Source organism: Neolamprologus multifasciatus, chromosome 10 (genome assembly GCF_963576455.1).
Source record: "Neolamprologus multifasciatus chromosome 10, fNeoMul1.2, whole genome shotgun sequence".
Classification (NCBI taxonomy): Eukaryota; Metazoa; Chordata; class Actinopteri; order Cichliformes; family Cichlidae; genus Neolamprologus; species Neolamprologus multifasciatus.
Genome location: NC_140448.1, coordinates 8,335,954 through 8,355,682, shown reverse-complemented (window position 1 = coordinate 8,355,682; position 19,729 = coordinate 8,335,954). Strand labels below are relative to the sequence as shown.

Below are 19,729 nucleotides of genomic sequence, written 5' to 3'. Positions count from 1 at the left end.
TGCAGAAAGTGCGACAGATATCAGAAATGCAGACTGTTTGCTTTCACAGTAAAACTTGAACTTCTTAAAACATGTTGGCTGCAACTTTGAGACACAACTTGTATTAAGCTTGCTTTAAATGTATTAAACCAGGCTTAATACATTTTAGTCTCCCTTTTGAATATGTGTCTTGAACAGCTTCAGTTTCTTGACAAACGCAAACACACTTTGCACCAGGTCAGGCAGAATTTTTAACTTACCCTGCAGGGTCAGGTTCAGTCTGTCCAAGTGACACAGCATGTCGACCAAAAAGACCAGATCCATAATCCACTTGAGGTCCGAGAGCTCGGGATAGTCCTTGTCCTTCTCTTCCATAAACAGTTTCACGGCATCCAAAAGCTCAAAGAAGCGAGAGAGTACCTGGCCTTTTGACAGCCACCTCACAGTGCAGTGCAGCGGCAGGTCACCTGGAAGCCTTTGGTCCAGCTCAGCGATGACATTCTTGAATTGACTGTGGTTAAGCGCATGTGTGCGGATATAGTTGACGATTTCCATCACAGGTTTCATGATGTTATCTAAATTCAATGATTTAGACACGAGTTGCTCCATGTGGATGATGCAGTGGAAATTCCAAAAGTCAGGAATAGTTTGGTCAGCTTTGCACAGCCCCACAAGCCCGTTCACAGATCCCATCATGGCTGGTGCTCCATCCGTGGCTATTGCAGTTAATTTCGTTATGAGCAGATTTGCTTTTTCTAATGCAGCTATCATGGTTTCTTTCACATCTATGCCACGGGTTCTGTCTTTCAATGGCACAATATCCAGGAGTTCTTTGATCACACAATCGTTTGACACAGACCGTGCAAATATTGCCAACTGAGGCTTGTCTTGTATATCACAACTCTCATCCAATGCGACACTAAAATACTCACATGCTTGAAGGTCAGAGTGCAACTGTGATTCAATAGCCGTGTTAACAGTGTGCGGGACAGTTGGACGTCTGATACCATGCGTTTTAATTTGTCGTTTTCAGGAGACAAAATTTCAACAACGTCACTGAGGCATTTTTTTAACGAACTCCCCTTCATTGTATGGCTTTTTAGCCCGTGCAATGTTCCAAGCCAGCTGATAGGATGCGAGTATTATGGTCTCTGACCACTTTGTAAATTTTTGGAAAAACTATATCTGCTTTTCTGCCTGACTTTTCAAAGGGGCCAACTCGTGCTTGCGAAATTCCTGGTTGATGTTAGCATGGAGTGAGCTGAAGTGGCCCTGAAGATTTGAAGCGCTAATGACGTCTGACAGATAAGGCAGAATGGCTTGCCATTGCGTTCAACAAAAAAAATATAAACTCTCCCACTCTGTTAAAAACGTCCCGTGTTCATCTTCATATTTTCTTTTTGATGTGCATTTTTTCCCTGCCATTTTAAGGGCCAACTTGCTCCTACTGGGAAACTTTGCGGTATTTTCATCTCACACACATGGCCATTTGATGAAAATACCGTATTGAACTCAAGCGACGCGAACGCGTACATTTTAAAACAACAACACAAAAAAACAAAAACAAAACACAAACACAAACTTTGATATGAACGTAAGAGCCGCATGAAACCAGGCAAAGAGCCGCGGGTTGGCCACCCCTGCACTAGGAGGTTTTTGTTAAGCATCTTCTTTGCTGCTGAGTTCACCCAGGGAGACCCAGCAACCTCCAGGTACCACTGCCAACTAGTCGAGGAGCCCACATTTTTCCCTTGCAACCGGTGGTTGCATCACATCATATATGCCTGACAAATATCAAACAATGAGTGCCATCTTTGATTTATTTTTCGCTTTGCTTTGAATCCTCCACAAATACTCAGGACACGTCACCAGAAAAGGAAAATTGCACCCCTACTTCTAGCTGAAGCTTTAATCAATCCTGTTCTAATATTTGCAGAACTAAAGGTAACTTCCTAAGGAAAAAAAATTAATAGCATACTAAACTCCACTAGTACATAAACACAAAATCACTGGATTACCCTCACATCCACTGTGTGTGCTGTAATTAGGAAATTATACTTGGTCTCATCCCCCTCCAGCTTACTGGATCTCAGAAACTAGATACAACCAGTGTGTTTATTTGCATTTTAGATGAACCGTCTCTTTAGCAGCTGCTGCACTGTTACTAATCATATGGACTCAATAATAAATACACTGTTATACGGATGTTACAGCATTGGCAGGTTTTTCGGTAACACTTTCAGAAAGCTTTAGCTCACTGTCAGGGTGGTAAGCATCTATGAATGCAGGTATCAATATGAGCATGAGTCAAGGTAGTCAACATGTCAGTCATGCAGCTTCAGTTCATTTTCAGCTTTAGAACCCACACATAGCATCATGTGAAGCCGCAGCTGTAGGAGTATTGTGCATATGCCTGATTGTTACTACAATTTGACATTAAACCAGTTTGAACAGCAGAATAGTATTATTCAGTCTCACCACACACCCCCTCAATGTCATGTTTTTCTTTATATGTTATATTCCTTTTAAAGGTAATTCACTCTGCACTGTGAGCAAATTACTCAGAAGTCCAGCTGTTTTCATTACCACAGAAAACTTGAAAGTGACATTCGCTGTAAACACTCTTGTACAGTGTTGCTCTGTTCGCCCTGGACTGCAGCCGGGGTAGGAATCAAAGCAGAAGAAAATCAAACACTGAGCTGGACAGAAATGTTCAGACTTCAGACCTAACATTCATCAGACTGCAAAAAAACCTCAAATGGAAAGGATCTTTGAGTTGAAAATGGGCTACAAAAGACATTAAAGAGTGCACAGTTCCCTAGATTGTGCAGTTGGACAGCACTGATTTTTTTTCCAGAAAGCTTTAAAAGATTAAACAAACTAAGCTTTGGTTGATTTTGAGATCATGTTTTGTGATAGAAATAAGTAATGTGTATGTCTTGTTTTGAGAGCGAGGAGAGAAATAAAGAAGCTGTTTTTGTCTTTCTCTTCAGATATCTCCAAGTGTCTGTGCCATTGGTTTTTTTGGTTGTTGTTTTTTTTTAATTCATCTGATTAGATGATACAAAGCACATTGTGATTACTTGGGGAAATTGGCCCTGCAGTAGGATAGTTTATATTTCATGTTTTCTAAAATAGACTGCCATTTTCTCCTATTTAAGAGCCAAAATGCAGCTGTATGGCTAAACAGACAAAGCGGGAGCTGACAAGGCATGAGGGACGCTACTGTACATTATTCTCCTTTTTATGCAACAGTCTAATTAGCATTAGCTCGCTGATAAATGTGCTATTGTATTATTCAGCTTGCAGCGCCCTGGGGAACGATCCCAAGATGTGCCGCATTTTAACCAGGTGTCTAGTTCGGATGAGCTCACGTGATTGAGAAATTTGAAAGGACTATCCAGTTTGATCACAGCCTTACAGTACATCGAACTGTTCTTTACTTGTCGATTGTTCTAGACTAACACGGGATGTAACGATGAAAGATCCTTGTGTTTACTGTGGATAATAAAAATGCAAATGCCAGAAAGAGAATGTTTTTTAGCAATAAGCACAAGCTTATGCTCTGTAATTTATGTACAGGACAGTTTCTGCCAGCAGTGCAAGCATATATAGAAGAGAAATTATAAAGAGTTTAAAGAATGTAGTACACTGCATTCATGAGGAAAAATGTAATTAAAAAGGAGAATGTATTGTGTGTGTGTATTATGTGTGTGAATAAGCCGTAGAAGCGAGCATCAAAAGCAGGGATACACCCCTCATACATTCATATTGTACTTTCTATTGTTAACCAGTCTTGTATCGGTTCCTTTTATTACATGGACGTGAATGCGGAGTTGAACGCACACACAGACACACAGATATGTGGTATTCATACAAAGACAGAGATTTGGGAGCTGTGTATGAAGGGAAAAGGCGGAGGTGGAGAGACTTAACCCGGAGCTTCTCTTCACTCTACCATCTTCCTGTGCGTCTCGCTGCCTCCACAGCCGTGCCCTCAGAGCCTCCCATGGCATAAATGACCATTATGGCTCCATTAGGGCCGCTACTAGGAGGTCATTATGCTACACCGAAAAACCAGGGATGAAGATGTTAGTGGGGTCCCATCAGACTGAGTGAGTGAAAGGCATAACACTCAGTCATCCAACTATTTCAGATGTCATGACAGACAAACAGCAATTCAGGTCCAGTGAGTCAGCCTCTTAAGTACTAAAAGAACAGAGGAAAGGGATAATTAAGGAGGGGAGAGGGCAGGGGTAAGTGCGGCAAGGGTACACTGAGGACAGAGGGGTGGGTAATTTGGGGTTATTTACCAGTTACCTTAAACCTACTGTAGTGAACTTTTGTCTCCCCCTTCTGGCAGTGAGAGTGATTATGCAAACTTTATTGGCGTATACTTATGGCATAGGATTGAAGCGATCAGAAGCCACACCAGTGGGAATCTGTGTTTGGCCTTGCTATCGATTTGTTTATTTATGTATTTTTAACAAGCTTTTTCTTTTTGTCAGGAACATCAGAAACATATCTTGAGCTCTTTTCAACCTCAAGCTCCACCATACTCCTAATCGCTGTTGCCCACTTCACTTCATTGCTACAGTGGTTATTGTCTTTAGCTCTGGGATATCAGTCATTGTCAATAGTTGTCTGGGACTGTGGTTTTAATCAGCCTATTAAAGGGCCATCCATTTGTATTTCATACATGTAAAAGGCTGTTTCTAAGAAGGTACTGCATTTTGTGTCTATTTTTCACAACTCTGGGGTTTGCGTGGGCTTTTGGTATTGGTTTGCTGCAGTTGCTGGATGGGTTTTCCATCTGTTTCACAATGTCTTGTTTCCATATCCCTTCATTGTCACACGCTTCATCTTTGTCAGACCTCATCCCTGATGTGTGATAGCACTGCGGTAGCCTCCATCCCTTTCCATCTCCACCAACCAGCCATGCCTGAGACAGAACAGCAAACTCCATCGTATACCTGACAGAAAATGACATTTCAAATGCCGTAAAACAGCATGGAGCAAATTTCTCTTTCTGTGCGGAAGGAAACAGTACTTGGCCCAGCAGGTACTTCTGGGTTCCACAGCTTCTCTTTTATGTTGAATATGCAAATCTTTCAAGATGGCCTGGTTGGCTCCAAGTCCGTCTCATATATATATAATATATAGATATATATTCATCTTTGATTGTACTACATATGTAGTGAAATAGATTGGACAAACGACACCAATTTAGTCGGATACAGATTTTTTTAAGAACTCATGGACCCAAAGAGACATTAGTGTGTTTCTACACAACCGTAAACGGGGGGGCTGCACTTATGACCTTCCTTTTCCTGTAGGAAAACAATACAAAGGTACAGCAGCTGCAGCAGGTTGCACATAGGGAAAGAGAACTGCTGACCTGTGCAACTGGTATGATAGTGGGTGCTTCTGAAGGATGAATGCTCCCATAATCTAGAGCAGGGCCAAGCAAGCTTATGAAAAAAAATGCACACCAGGCCATTGGCCTGAATCACCAGCTAGCTTCCCCGGGTTTAGCAACTGTCTGCTGCAGGGTGATAGAAAAGATATATAGAGCTGTGAACCTTTGAAGCACACCTGATATGCTGGCACAGAAGAGGTAAGGGGCTATTTGGTGATGTAGTTGCATCCTGTGTATACTTCAGATCAATGAGGTCTTAGAGAGAAATGGGAAGATGTGTTTGCCCTTTGTATCTGTGGTTTCATCGCTAAATCTAAATTTTAAGTAATATAGAATATATTTTGAAATGCTATGCAAGACGATGTCTGATAAGAGAAGGTCAGGTCTGTGGTGTGATTGATCAGTCAAACCTTTTTTTTCCGGCAGCGTTTTTCATACAGGTAAGTGAAATTCAGAGTGTATTATATGGGAATGACAAGCTGTTAATTAAGACAATCTCAGACTAATGCACCCAAGACTAAACACACAAAATGTTTAATAGCCCAATGTGGGTAAAGCGAGGACAACATTACCTTGTGTCTTGTATCCCAACCATTTAGAATATTGACAACTTTTTCTTTCAAACTTTCTTTGCTGTTAAACTCTTTTTTTTTTCTGGCTGCAGCTAATGTTTGCGTATGTGTGTGAATGCTAATAAAGATTTGGGATACATTGCAGACTCATTATGAACAGAAAGCCCTCTTAAGTTTTCATACACCTTAAATTCCCATTTTTGCACACATCTTGGCTACGATACTGGAGCAGGTGGGAGGAATCACTAGCCTGAGGCTGATGTGGAGCTTACATGTGTCATGGGTGCATGCAACATTGTCCTCCACAAGATCGATCCCCACTGCTTGTGTTTTTACTGCACTCGTGAGACAGCGGTACACACAGCAGTGTATCAGTAGACCAGGATTGTATTGAACTAGAATTGCACAGCAGATTGCTCCTCAGATCTTGTGACCATTTCTCTACAAGCCGGGTGAGCTGTGACCCCAGCAAGTGGTCCCACAGGCCAGAGTGAGTGCTACAGGGCTGGAAGCAGATGGCCCTCCTGATGCCACACTGACTCACAGATTGGCTTTAATTGCCAAGGCTGATCATTAGCCCAATAGGTCTGCGGAAGCCAGGGCACTCCATGAGTCGCAGGACTTAAAATAGGGCCCGGCGACGAGTGTTGTGATCTCATACACTTGAACGATCATGCACGACGTATTCTGCTCCTGTGCACTCAAACTCTCAGACGCACACACAAAAGCATACAACAGACACAATTGAAAGCTCTTCGAGGCTGCATATCGGGGCAAGAGAGGTGGAGGGACAACCAGGGGCCTCTCTCTGGTTTTCTGTCTGCTTCTCTGACTCACTGTCTCCACAACAGTGCTGACTTCACATTCACACACACGTACACACACACACCATCACACATACAGACTCTCTGAGCTCTGCAGGCCACGACTCCATTCCCAATGACAGCAGTTAGTGCGCTGCTGTGACGTCAGTGAACAGCACTGTATGTCACGCCCTGCCTACTTCTATGTGTGGAGTCATAAAGCCGGACTGCTCCCACATCAGCTTTGTTTTCCATTACCCACTTTCTGTTTCATGTACATGTGCTTTGCTGTCAGAGGTAGACACCATCGAATGCATTCATCAGGTGTAGCAGCACATTACCAAGTGGTCCTCCTGCATGCCCTGAGCACAGAGGAGGACCAGTGGGGTTTTTTGGTTTGTTTTTTTTGGTTTGTTGTTGTTTTGCAGTGTGGTTTTACTTTCCTGCGTAGATAAAGGGATGCTGACAGATTACATCAGATGCTCACATGCAGACAGATCATAGGTCACATGCACACACACATGTGTTTCCATGAGTGTGTGGGCATCTGTCTCTGCGGAACCAGCAAACCGCACTCCCACAGAGGTAAAGCTGAAAGGCTAGCTATTTCCTGAAAGTGGAAAAGAAGCCTCACCTCATTTGCCCAGGCCTTAACTCACCCTAGGATAGCAGACGCATCCTCACACACTGAAGCAGGCAAACAGTCTGCCACAGAGACCCATAGACTAGGTTCCTGCGGTGGGGAAGATGAGGTGCTGTAACAGGCAGAGTGGCAACTCTAAAGCTCATTATGTCTCGGCTGTTATGCTGCTGGTCTTGAAATGAAACTCGAGCTGTCCTGCCTCGTACATGGATGCCACCTCCGGACGCTGCTGGAGACCAGCAACAGAACAGAAAAAGACCACAGACTTGGAAGCAAACTGAGGAGTACAATATGTGTGTCTCTGAGACCATGCTCTCTTTCTACTGCCTGTTGTTTTGATGCCACCCACTGTTTGAGAGCTCCAGCGCATTGGGTACTTGCTAGGACTCTACCCAGCTGTCTCCACCTTTTCCTCCATCTTTCCATCGTTCCCTCTTGCTGACTGGGCTAATAGCTCTCCAGTGGCTCAGTACTGCTCGTTTCCTAATGGATGGCTATACTTTATGCAGTATACATGAAGTATAATATGCTTATAACAGTGCATACAGCCCTGCAAACATTGTTTGCTTCTACAGTGATCAAGTGAAGTCAAGTGTTGCAGCCCTATTTTTGGGTCATGCCACATTTTACCCTACTTGCCCCTGGTATCTGGAGCAGTGCTAGATTGTGTAACCAGAGTGCATGGAGCTGGCCAAAAATATAAGAAGTCTGCAAAAGCTCGGGTTTAAGATCATGTTTACATATTATATCACATATTATCTTTTTATCCTTTAAATGAATTATCACTGAGAAGGCGAGTTTGACTGTACGAGATATGGTGAAGCATAGTTCAAATCCACCAACACATATTTAACTTGAATGATAAAATGACACGCAGTGCACTCTCTTTCATTTGAGAAAACCTGAAATTACCCCCCTTCATCATTCATGTCCGGTTCAGTACCACCCCCAGAACTGGGAGATGGGCATTAAAATGCATAAAAAATTAAGGCTGTTTACTTGGACACTAATGAGAGGAGGCTTAAGTAGTCTAGTTTAATTAGTATGATTGGCTCCACGGGGACCACACAGGCGGGGCCATAACAACTGATTCACTTGGAGCTCACAGGACCTTTTCATACACTCTAAGTGTCAGAACTGATGTCAGAGGAGATTGGACTGCAGAGACATGTTGCCTTTACTGATCCTAGGTTGGAAAGGAGCACTGCAGTTAAATGCACTGAAGCAGACCATTACATAAGCACTACTGCAAGGTCAGACATCTGTGTCCTCCCTGTCTGTCTCTCTCTATTTAAGTCACTATCCTAAACTGCTTTGGTATTAAGGTTGTGAACCGAAAACCCTGTCTCATTCTGAAAACCAGTTTCACAATTTCCTCGACCAAATGGATTTAAATGTCTCTGCCTTATCTATCCTGGCAGATTTCTCTTCTGTTTTTTGAAATGCATTGTTTCTGTCCCTTATTGTTTCATTCTCCAGTGCTTCATCTTTAACTGCTGCAGGTGTGTGAGTGACTGGGAGTTATATTGAGGCTTGTGTGGAAGCCCAATGTGTTTATATCAGTTGTGCAGCATAGGAGCAGTTTCCTTTATACTGAAGTGCACGGGAAGTAGTACAAAGAAGAGGTCGAAAGTGCGGCTACACTTCAATAAAGAGCCTAGTTTGTCCTCTTTGATGCTATGCTGCCATGCACTTCAGCTACAAAGAAACAGCACTCTTGTCACTGAGAGCTAAAAGACTAGAAGTAGAAGACTCTGAGCTCTTCCTGAGCTCACAGCATAACATCACATCGCAATGTCACAATCACTCACACACCGTTGTACAGCTGCATCAGTTTCTTCTGCTTTTAATTTGTGAATGATTTCTAAATATGTAAAGCTGTAGGTGTGCAATGTGGATAGTGGGCAGTTTTGACAGACGGCTGCATGGGTACGGACACTCCTCTTCAGCTGGAGGGCTTCGGATTGAGTCCCCTTGGCAGCAGGAATCCACCCTACTGAAGTGTCCTTGAGCAAATCACTTAGACACTGCTAGCACAAGTAGGCTAGTCTGTAGCACACCCGTTCCTCACCTTTGACCTTCTCATGAAGAGCAGTAATTTCCCAACAGAAAAATACATTATATGTTTACCACTGCTCTCCTGAGATTGCAGATTTGTCTTTTCAGTGCGTTATGAATTAAAAGATGTTGGGTTCTAAATTATTTTAGATTGCTTTTGTTTCAGGTGGCAGAGAAGATGTGATTTAGTTATCACTAACAGAATCTGAGATTTTTATTTATTTTGTTTTTTTTATTTCTATGCATCTGAAAGATTACCCAGATTAAATTTTAACACATATACATCTCCTCTCGGACCTCATCATTTGGTCAAAAGACAAAAGATACGTGTGCAATTACCAGCATAAAGCCAGGTTTTGCTGAGGTCTGGGTTCTCATTGACTCTTTCTTTCCCCCATCAGATGCCATCATTGGCAAAGGATCAGTGTGCCAAATTGTTTCATTACTTATAGAAATCATTACCTTTGGATTAAAAAAGAAAGTAAGAGGGAAACACAAGCGCAGATATACTGACCTGCACATACGCAGATATATAAAGGAAGTCAGGTGTGACTATATGACAGAGCAATTGACTGTTCTTGTACTGTAGAGATGTGGGCAGTCTTGGTGTTGTAGAGCCTATGTATTGCTGCTGTCTGCAGTGAAGAAGTGCAGGCTATATGTATGTATATGCTGAATGCCTGTGGTATTGTGTATATCCATTTTTAAATCCTCTCTAAAGCATATCATTCAGTGCTGTGTTGCAACTCATTTTTTCCCCTTTGGAGGAGGCGCAGACTATCCTGTCATCACTCTCTTTTATTGTCATAACTGTGCACTCTCAAAAATAAATTACCTCATTGTACCACTTGACAGTCGGTGCTTATTTTGTACCCTGTGGTTTTTACTTTACAGAGAGCAGTCTGTTTGCAAAATCTGACCTTTAAAAAAAATGTTCAAAACTGGGTCACACTGACCACGCAATGCTGTATCTATTTAAGATCTACAGCCAACTTGGAATCACCAAGACCTGAGGAAACTTCAAATCCAACATTTCTAATCTCTGCACCACATTGCAGAATTACAAAATTGTCAAAATGTGTTCAAATATTTAAACCATTTATTTTTTATGTGGCTGACTGACTGTTCTCCCAGTTTTATACCTTTAAATCTTTTAGACACTGTGAATGCATGCACCTACTTTGGAAAATGTGTGTCATTTTGTGAACATCAGGAAAAGTACACAGTAAAGCCTAACTTCTTATATTATATTATGATATCAGCTGTTTGATGATCTGTCATTACTGGCATTTGTATAGTGACTGAAACACTTAAACAGTGCATGAATGCATCACACGATTAGAATCCACTTATAGTCAATCCTATGCCAGAGTGTAACTCCAGTTGCTTTTGACGATAAGGATTTGAGCCTATAGATGCACACTGCTATTTTTAACATGTCACCTCTTACTTTAATATTGTTTTATTGAGCTGGCTCCATAATAATTTAGACTAAACAAAGCTAGATGTAGCTATACTATGTGGCACCTGTGCAAGATTCGCTTCCCTGCATTTAGTTTGTAAACATGACTTTTGAATTGTTAAATTCAGCTGAGATATTTGATTTTGAAAACTTGTTTTTTATTGATGCTGTAGACTTTTTATAGCCTAGTTTTGCCAGGCAAATGAGCAAATGTGAATTATTCTGGGACTTCTCAGTTCTGTTTCACTTTCCAAAATGACTCTGGGTGGGTAGACTGAAACCAACCAAGGCAACATAACTTGTGATATACCGCTTATCAACAGAAAAATATAAACAGACAACAATTGGCAACAAATGCTGGGACTGTACTCTGCCAGAGCGAACAAAGTACTAGTAATATTTGCAGACTGCCCTTTGAAAAAATGTCATTTTATTAAGCTTTCACACTAGACTATCTGTTACAAATCAGCTGATCCAAGAAAATGTTACTAGATACTAAGATACTAGCTTGTAGACCTAAGGGAAATAGCTGTAGGGAAATAACAGATGGGAGGAATAAGGCATTATAAGACAATAAGGCAAGAAACTCTGTCACTGTCTGTGTAACCATTTCTCCATCCATCCAATATCCCATCAAGTTTCCTAACCACTTATCTGGCTTAGGGTTCGATGGAACATCATCTAAGTTATTATTTACCTGTTTAATTCTCTCATCCTGTAACGATTCTGTTTGAAACCTTCGTCGTGGAGCTCTGTGTTCTCCTTTGTCCTTTGTGGCGCATGCACCGATTCCAAGCATTGAAAGACACCAGACATAAACACGGCGAGATTAATTTGAATGACTGACATGCAACCCAGCTCTGTTAATCAAGTTATGCTTACTCTGATTAGGACTTTAATGTGAGTAAGATAACCTGGTTAAGGTGTTTACATGAGAGTTGCAATAATATGTGTATTGCATTAGTCTGGTTATAATTGAATTACTTGTGTGCATGTAAATGCTCTTTCTCTCTGTCTCTCTGGCTCATTTCCAGACCCTAGCCTCTGTATTGTAAGCGAGAGGAACTCTCTCTGTGTGTACTGTAGGTCTCCTCTGATCAGAGGAGAGGTGAGACGTGAGCATGTGTGCAGCAGTTCATATGAAAGCCACCTGGCTCTCTCCAGCTCTGTGATTTATGCCTTTGATAACAACAACCCAGAGATGCTTTCAACAACAACAAAGTCACACTGACGGATGACAACAATAGGACACTTGTCAGTCTGGAGATGAAAAGATGTCTTGCTAGGTGGCTGTCTCTTTGGGTAACTTTGATAAATATTTTCTTTCTTTTTGTTTTGTTTATTTGTCTCTATATGTTTCTCTATATCTTATCAAATGTTATTGATGAAGCAAAATGTGTAGTGGAGTCAGTTTTCCATTTCTGACAAAATGCCTCCCTCAACCCATGACAAGGCAGCCGTGTGCTTCACTGGCCCTGCTACAACTTCTGTTGTACTTCTTAGTGTCTTACAGTGAACTTCTTATAGGTCATTTACAATTTCCTTTTCTTTATTTTACAATGAATTTGCTAAGATCTCTTCCATGAGTCATCCTTTTTTGTTATTTAAGACATAGGTGTCAAACTCTGGCCCGCGGGCCAAATTTGGCCTGCAGCCTAATTACAAGATATTATTAGAGCTGGCCTACTGGTATTATACAGCTAATATATATATTGTTTAGTATTAAGCTTTGCTTGTTCCATATTCAGTTTTTCAGCAAAACTTGTTTGAGTCCATAAGGAGAGATTCATTCTTAAATCTGGAGGAAGATTTTTTTTTTTTCAATAAATATTAATGTTAGCCCGCGACCTTATTCCAGTTTTGAATTTTGGCCCACTGTGTATTTGAGTTTGACACCCCTGATTTAAGACATACAAACTACTGAGCAATGTAGACCCCTCTATGCAAAGCAGCTCTGAGCATCAGCTAAACCAAATTTATTCTGAATAAACTAAATAAAAAACTCAACAACACTCAAATGATGCAAATGCAATTCAGAAACATAACCAGAAGGCCACTCTGAGCCCATCTGCCACCAAAACTCTTATACCCAGTTTCACAGAAGAAAATGATCAGGATTGTCACCAGGCTTTCTTTGGCCATGTTACACCTCTCCTCCATGTGTCCATAACATGTGATTGTTTGTTTGCTTAGGTAATTACAAAATCAGGTTAGTTTTGATGGGAAGCAGCATCAATCAAAAAGGAAGTTCAACCTAAAATTACAGAGACACACATTCTTCATCTACTTTCTTTACTCCAAATCTGTTGAACGGTTTACATTTACGCTTCAAATGTAGAAATATTCTCCTAAATTTCGCCCAACTTTACAGCAGATCAATTTTAGTTTAAAGTGCAGATGAAAATTGCTGCTTTCAGCCATTTTTAAAATTTATTATTATAATTTATTTAATATATTATTATTGTTTTATAATTATTTAGCCTCTTGTTTTCTGGGTTGTTACTTCTTCACCTCTGTTTGAATTATGAACACGTCCTTCATTTTTTCTGTTGGGTTGCAACTTAATATTTTGATTCATTTGTAAGATTTCCCTGAACTTTGAAGCGAGCCATAATTTCTTTATATTTTGGATTAGAAAGGCCATACTTTCATCTAGTTTTTCCTTTTTTAGTGCTCTGCAGGCTTTTTGAAGTTGTTTCAAAGTTGTTCTTTGAATATTGGCTGCTTTTTAAATCATTTTCAGTCCTGGCCTCGTACCTTAGAGGGGAATGTTTTTTTCAAGCTGTTTTTTAACCTTTCAACCATACAAAGTGTGTTTTACCAGCGTTAACTTGATAAATGTGTGTGGGTATGTAACTTATCAGCTATCACTCATCAACCTCATGGTTATTGAAGCACTACCAAAAAGGTAGTCTATACTACTATGTGAATTCCATAAATTTAAGGTTTTCCTACTTGTTTAAACCCTATGTGTGAAAAAGGAAACCACTGTGATGCTAATGATAGTCTGCGGTCTCGTACCTGTTTGTAAAAGTTGGTTTGGGCCTTAAAATTAATGCAGCAATTTATCAGAGATGTGCAGCGCGGAAGGAGAGTTAAAGCATACAGGTGGTTCACAGCAGGCAATTTACTGCATTTTAAAATGATGCAATCCATACATTAGTAAAACTACCGTTAAGACATATATTGTATTTTAATGTATGTAATGTAATGTATTTTTGGCCTTCTCAAGTGGCAATTAATTAATAATTGAATATTTTGAAAAAGAAGATTGTTTTTTTTTTAATTTGCATGAGATTTTTTTTTTTGTTAAATCTTCACTTTATTAACACTAACTAAATTAAATGTGTCATTTTATTGCTCTGTTTCTGTATTTACCTAAATGAGGAGATTTATGGGGGGTTTTTTCAAACCCGAATTCCATGAAAATGAATGGCACACTAGAGTCCTGGCCTTATGTCTCCCTCTATTTCTCATTATCTTTGTCCTTTCCTCTCTTTGTCTTCTACTGATGTGTGCTGGTCTTCTCGGTTCATCTGTCTCACTCATCAGCGCTCTTCGCTGTTCATCCGTCTTACTCCTTCTGTCTGCCCTCCGAAATCGGCTGTAGCAGGCTGAAAGCCTTGTTCGCCGGCCCCTTTTGTCGAACCAAGCTACTGTGTTAAGCATCTTAGCATGAAAAGTCTGCTAGCCAGCAAGCTAATCCTGGTTAGCTGCTTCTCTAATCCCAAATTTAATGTTAAAATCTTGAAAACACTGATGCAGAGCAATACTAACACTTTCTAAAGAGACCATGTTTATAGATTGTATTGACAGCATTTTAGATTTCCACTTAAAAATTAAGTTTTAGTGTTGTCGGTTTTAATAGTTTTCAGTTTCATAAAGATTTTAAAGTTTGAGCATATTTGATCCATATCCATAGAAGCATCCTCCGTCCCTGGGTTCCTCCTGTGCATTAGTCAGTTGACAGTCTTCTTATAGGAGAAATGAGGAGAGTGCTCTGTGACTGATGGAGCTGCTTTGTCAATGACAGGGGAGCTGCTGCTGGCAGTTTTGGGCCAAAGAACAGTGCAGATTACATTAACATCAGTCAAGCTGTTGTCAGACTAGTAGGACATAAATAGGACCTTATTGATGCATAATGCAACAACTTTTCATTGTGACGTTCTCTGAGTAATGGGTTCAGAAAGTGAGTCTGTGGCTAGAAAGGCAGTGCGCCAGAAAAGATCTGCAGAGATGTATCAGAAATGGCGCATTGGTTAAGTCGAGATCAAGTCGAAAAAAGAGTATTGTCCGGATAGATCGATATTTAAGAGTCAGCATGAATCAACTGCCTTAGGATCAGCTTGAAAACATGGCAACATCAGGCAAAAAGAGGCACATCAGTGTTTTTAGTAGTGGCGAGAATTAATTTTACTAACCACTTCTCCTAATTTTTTTCTCCTTTGCTGGATATCATATTACTGTTAAAGGGCTTTGACAGTTTGTAATAGAAAAAACAAAACTGTTGACCCAGACTCCAACAAGCAAAAATCCCAGAAATCCTTGACAGAAAAATTGCACTGTGCTGTTTGATCACCGCTGACACTGCCCCTACTGCGCCTCTCCACCTACTTCAGTACAGTCAACTTCACAGAGACTCACAAAATACAGGTGCAGCTAGAAGAGGAGCTGCCGCGCACCCAAGAAAAATGCCACTTCATAGACATAAAGTAGTAAAGTATAGTGCTCTGGATCCACGTTTTGCACCTTCAGCATAGAGCCAATGATGTGACGTATTTGATATGGTATTCTGTTTACTGAGTTCCTTTAGCCAAAAGTTTATTTTATGCAGTGAATGATATGTTTACATGCTGTATATCATGGTGGCAGTTCAAGCAGAAGAAATTATTAGAAGTTAATGTGAAAGTTCTAAAGGAAAGACTTGCATGGTCAGGTAAGACTTTAAGTTAACATTACTACAGAGAATAATAACTAAGGTGTTTTGACGAACTGTAGTTGTACATATAAATATTTGAGACCATGTAATCCTTTTGTTTAGCAAGAGCCAGCGTCTGACAGTTTTGAAAGTCCTCATCTTTCTTTAGGTCTAATCTTTCTTCCTTCTCGAGGAAGCATTCTCGAGGAAGGCTGAATTTCTGTGAGGAGCGAAAGCTGAGGACAGTTCCCTGGAGTCCGGACACCAAGGCCCCCGGGCCTCCACAGCTCATAAACAGATGTGTCCTTGTCCCCAGCCAAGCGCAGCCACTCAAGTGGCAAAGCAGGGGCCCAATAATTGTGAAGAATAGAAAGCTAAATATTGGCTTTATCTCCTCAGTAATAAAAGGGCCATGAAATTGATTTAATGCTGCAGCGCTTCTCTTGGGTGGCTTCTTACAGCGTGAGCACAAAACAATGAGCAGCAGCCATCTATTAATTAACCCACCTAATCCTGCAAAGTTAATCTCTCACCACAACTTTGCCCGCAACTAACTTCCAAGCCAGTGGGTCTATTGGGGGTGTCATGACAATGGCAGTGAGGGGAAGATAGATTCAGCACTTAGGAAAAAGGGAGCGAGAGAGAAAGAGGTGGAGAGTGCACTGTTGTGCACATCAACCATGAGGGACATTGTAAGTGGAAATTCAGGGGTGCATGGCCGTCATTAGCATAGCTTCAGAGTCGATTTGTGTTTTAGTGAAAAGAGGCGGAGATTAGCTTTTGGAGTCGTTTTCAGGTGTGCTGCGGCTGCAGTAGCGTAGGCGGGTGGATTTAAGTTGCCTTTTTTGTTGTCTTTTGTGTGTCCTTTTTCTCCTTTCACCATGCTACCTCAGTCTGTTATTCTCTCCTGAGCTGTTAGATAGTCGGTGGAAAAGTGGCATTTCTTTTTCTTCTTCACCTGCCTACCAGTCGCAGCATGATGGCACCTCACACCCAACTCGCACATTCATGGTCATATTGTGTCGACAGAGTTGTGAATTACCTCCTTCTCGGGCGGCTGATGAAAAGCTATGTGTTTTTCTCTTTGGCTGCAGCTCATCTGACCCTGCCCTCTCACCTCCCCCCCATCCCTCCCTGTGTCTCATCAGTCTTTTGTGTGAGTCCCTCTTCGTGGAATAGCAGTACAAGGCTGGCTCGGAAAATAGGTCACCCGCTGGTGCTCCTCTCACCTCCACAGCATTCAAAAAAAATAATCCTCTGAGGTGTCTTGTGCCATTTTGTAATGTCTAAACCACAGTCTCCAGAATATAGCCAGAACACACAAAAAAACACACATGCACACATATCAACTAAAGGAGGGGAAAAAATCAAGAAAAACTCCAATTGAGGGGATTTGGAGATCATTTCTTTGCTAGTGAGGAAAGCATTTCCTGTGGAGATAATTTTAGGAGGCTGATTAGGCATAGAAGGTGTTGAGCCCAGAGTGAGGAATCTCATCACCCATACTAATGACATGCCATTCCTGTGCTGAGAGCCCAAGCCCTGGGCATGGACTAGTCTCTGTCAGCCACCTCTAGCTACTGTGTTCATTAAGGCCAACAATGTAATTACAATTCACAGATACTGTGTTGGCTTAATTACAGTCTGATTATTAGGCTGATATTTGTTGAAATAATCAGACCCTTTAAAAGTGGATTTATATTTGCATGGAATTAAAGCCTTGATTTTATTAGTGTATCACAAACTGCTTGATTTCTGAGTGAGTGTATGCTGTAGATGTGCTTTAAAGTGGCAAGCTTAAAGAATCTCAGCGTCGGAGTATAAATGTTTACATAAGTAAAGTATTTACATGAGATTAAACAAACACAAAAGACTTCTTCAGTCTTCACATAAGCTCACAGATGGAAATCTCTTGAGTGACAAATCATCCAAGAGATGCCTTCGTCTGATTGTGAGAAATGTTTTTCTCTGCTATATAGCTTCCACCCGAATAGCCAGACAAAAAAAAAATCAAAAATCCAAATGTGGACTGCATTACAGTGGATTATTCTGATTCCATAGACACTCACTGTAATTGGGAGCACTCCCGAACAAAATGCAGGGATGGTCCCCAGAGGTAGGGCCATTATGCCCATGTCTATGCAGCTCAGAAGTGGCTATAATCTTTCATCCAAAGCATGTGACATAAACACCCCCAGAGCCAAATTCTTCCACTAATGTAATCAGAGATCTTACACGGGTTTGTGTTGTAGCTGAATACAGTCCTACACATTTGCAGAAATGTACCTTTATATAGTTTGAAGTCATACATTTTTCATATATTCATTCTTACATGTATCGTCATCAGCATATTTTTCTGTATGAGTCCAAAAATATAGTCTTTACAGTAAGAGCATGTGGATTATATTGCTAAACATGACATTTCGAATACATAGAAATCAAATGTTGTGTATATGAAACAATTTGGAGATTGTTTATTTGAGTTATTAGGTGATTTGTTTAAAATCTCAACCTTCTCACATGCCAGGTTGGATTTGACAGAGCTGACCTACGTGTCTCTATTTTTTCTCAGCTCGTTTTATTCCGTGAGTTGCTCGTGGCTATCGTTTTGTTTCTGTGTGTGTGGATCGAGCAGGTCTGCGGGGTTTTGAATCTCACTCTGTGTTCTGTAGGAGACTGCTGACAGATGTCGACCTAACACGAGCCCCTGTCTGTGAAAGCTATAGTTTTATCCTGTAGCTCAGCACTGGTATCAACATTCTCCTGTAGCTTTGGGAGGTACTCATCTCTGTGCACGAAGTGATGTGCGTGTGTATATGTGTGTGTATATGTGCCTGCAGGCTTCCCAGCGACAGCATATGGACCGGTGGCGGCGGCGGCAGTAGCGGCAGCGCGTGGCTCAGGTAGGGGGGCCCGTGGAAGAGGCGGCTACTTGGCGTACCCACAGAGCACAGGGCCAGGTAAACGCTCTGTCCATGTTCTGTGTGGCTGCTGCTCTCTTCAACTTCTCCTGCTCTGCTTCTCCCCATAGACATAGTTCCCTCAGCCCCCAACACACTTGGCAACATTTTGAATTTAGGCTCACAATACATATTTAATCCAAAATATCTACATACACATCCTTTCAGACATAGCCCTAGCCGCTCCAGATCCCTCTAAAACATGAACCGGCAGCTTTAATTCCAATTCTCTCATCTGGAAGATTTTTAAGGGCTGATGACAAACCACGACAAATTTTAATATGAATTCCGCTCATGTATGATAACATAGCCCTGTTTACTTTTAAGACAGTAAAAGTCTTCCCAGGAGGAAATTTCTGAAGCAAAACCTTAATGAAGAGGCGATCCGCGGTCTAAAACATCTGTACTCGAAGCTCTCAGGGTTTTAGCATTAATAAGAAATGGTTACACATGCAAGAAAATCTGATCTTAAAGCAGCTTAGGGCAAAATAAAAAGTATTTCCTTAATATCTTCTTCTCAGAGTATGTCTATAAATATTTTCAGATTCAAAAATTGAGAATATTGTAATCCATGAAGCTAGGTAATGAATTTCCAGTTTGTCTCAGTATTAAACTACTTGAATGGACATTTTCCTTTGCCTCGTCCAGGTATTTGTCATTTAGGTTAAACTAAGTTGCGTAATGTTTGGTCTAATGGTGGATTGTCTCTTAAAAGAAATAAATGAGGATAAAGCAGTGGAGTATAGTAATGGCAGTCATTTTTGCTCCCAGACACTTTTCTTACAACCTGATCATCAAAGCACCGTGAACCTCGGGTGGCTTTGTGATCACCGTTGTGTCGGTTCTTTACGAACGTCAGCTTATCCTGTGTTGCTCTATATCTGTAAATACAGACGTTTAATAGGGAAATTGGAA

General features: G+C 41.0%; 1 protein-coding gene across 12 annotated transcripts in view; it reads left to right on the top strand.

Annotated features, from left to right (window-relative positions):
• Window positions 1-19,729, top strand: part of msi2b (musashi RNA-binding protein 2b) — a 261,495-nt gene that overhangs the window by 218,576 nt on the left and 23,190 nt on the right. For 6 of the 12 annotated variants that reach the window (XR_014876618.1, XR_014876617.1, XR_014876621.1 and 3 more), the window contains exon 11: window positions 18,695-18,814. The exons of 2 other annotated variants lie outside the window; for them this stretch is intronic. Coding sequence is in view for 5 of the 10 variants with exons in the window: in XM_085175919.1 (XP_085032045.1) it covers window positions 18,695-18,814 (120 nt within the window). In the remaining 5 variants the exon portion in view is untranslated. The remainder of the gene's footprint in view (window positions 1-18,694; window positions 18,815-19,729) is intronic. 4 more of the 12 variants (XR_014876619.1, XR_014876622.1, XM_085175922.1 and 1 more) reach the window with 1 other exon arrangement.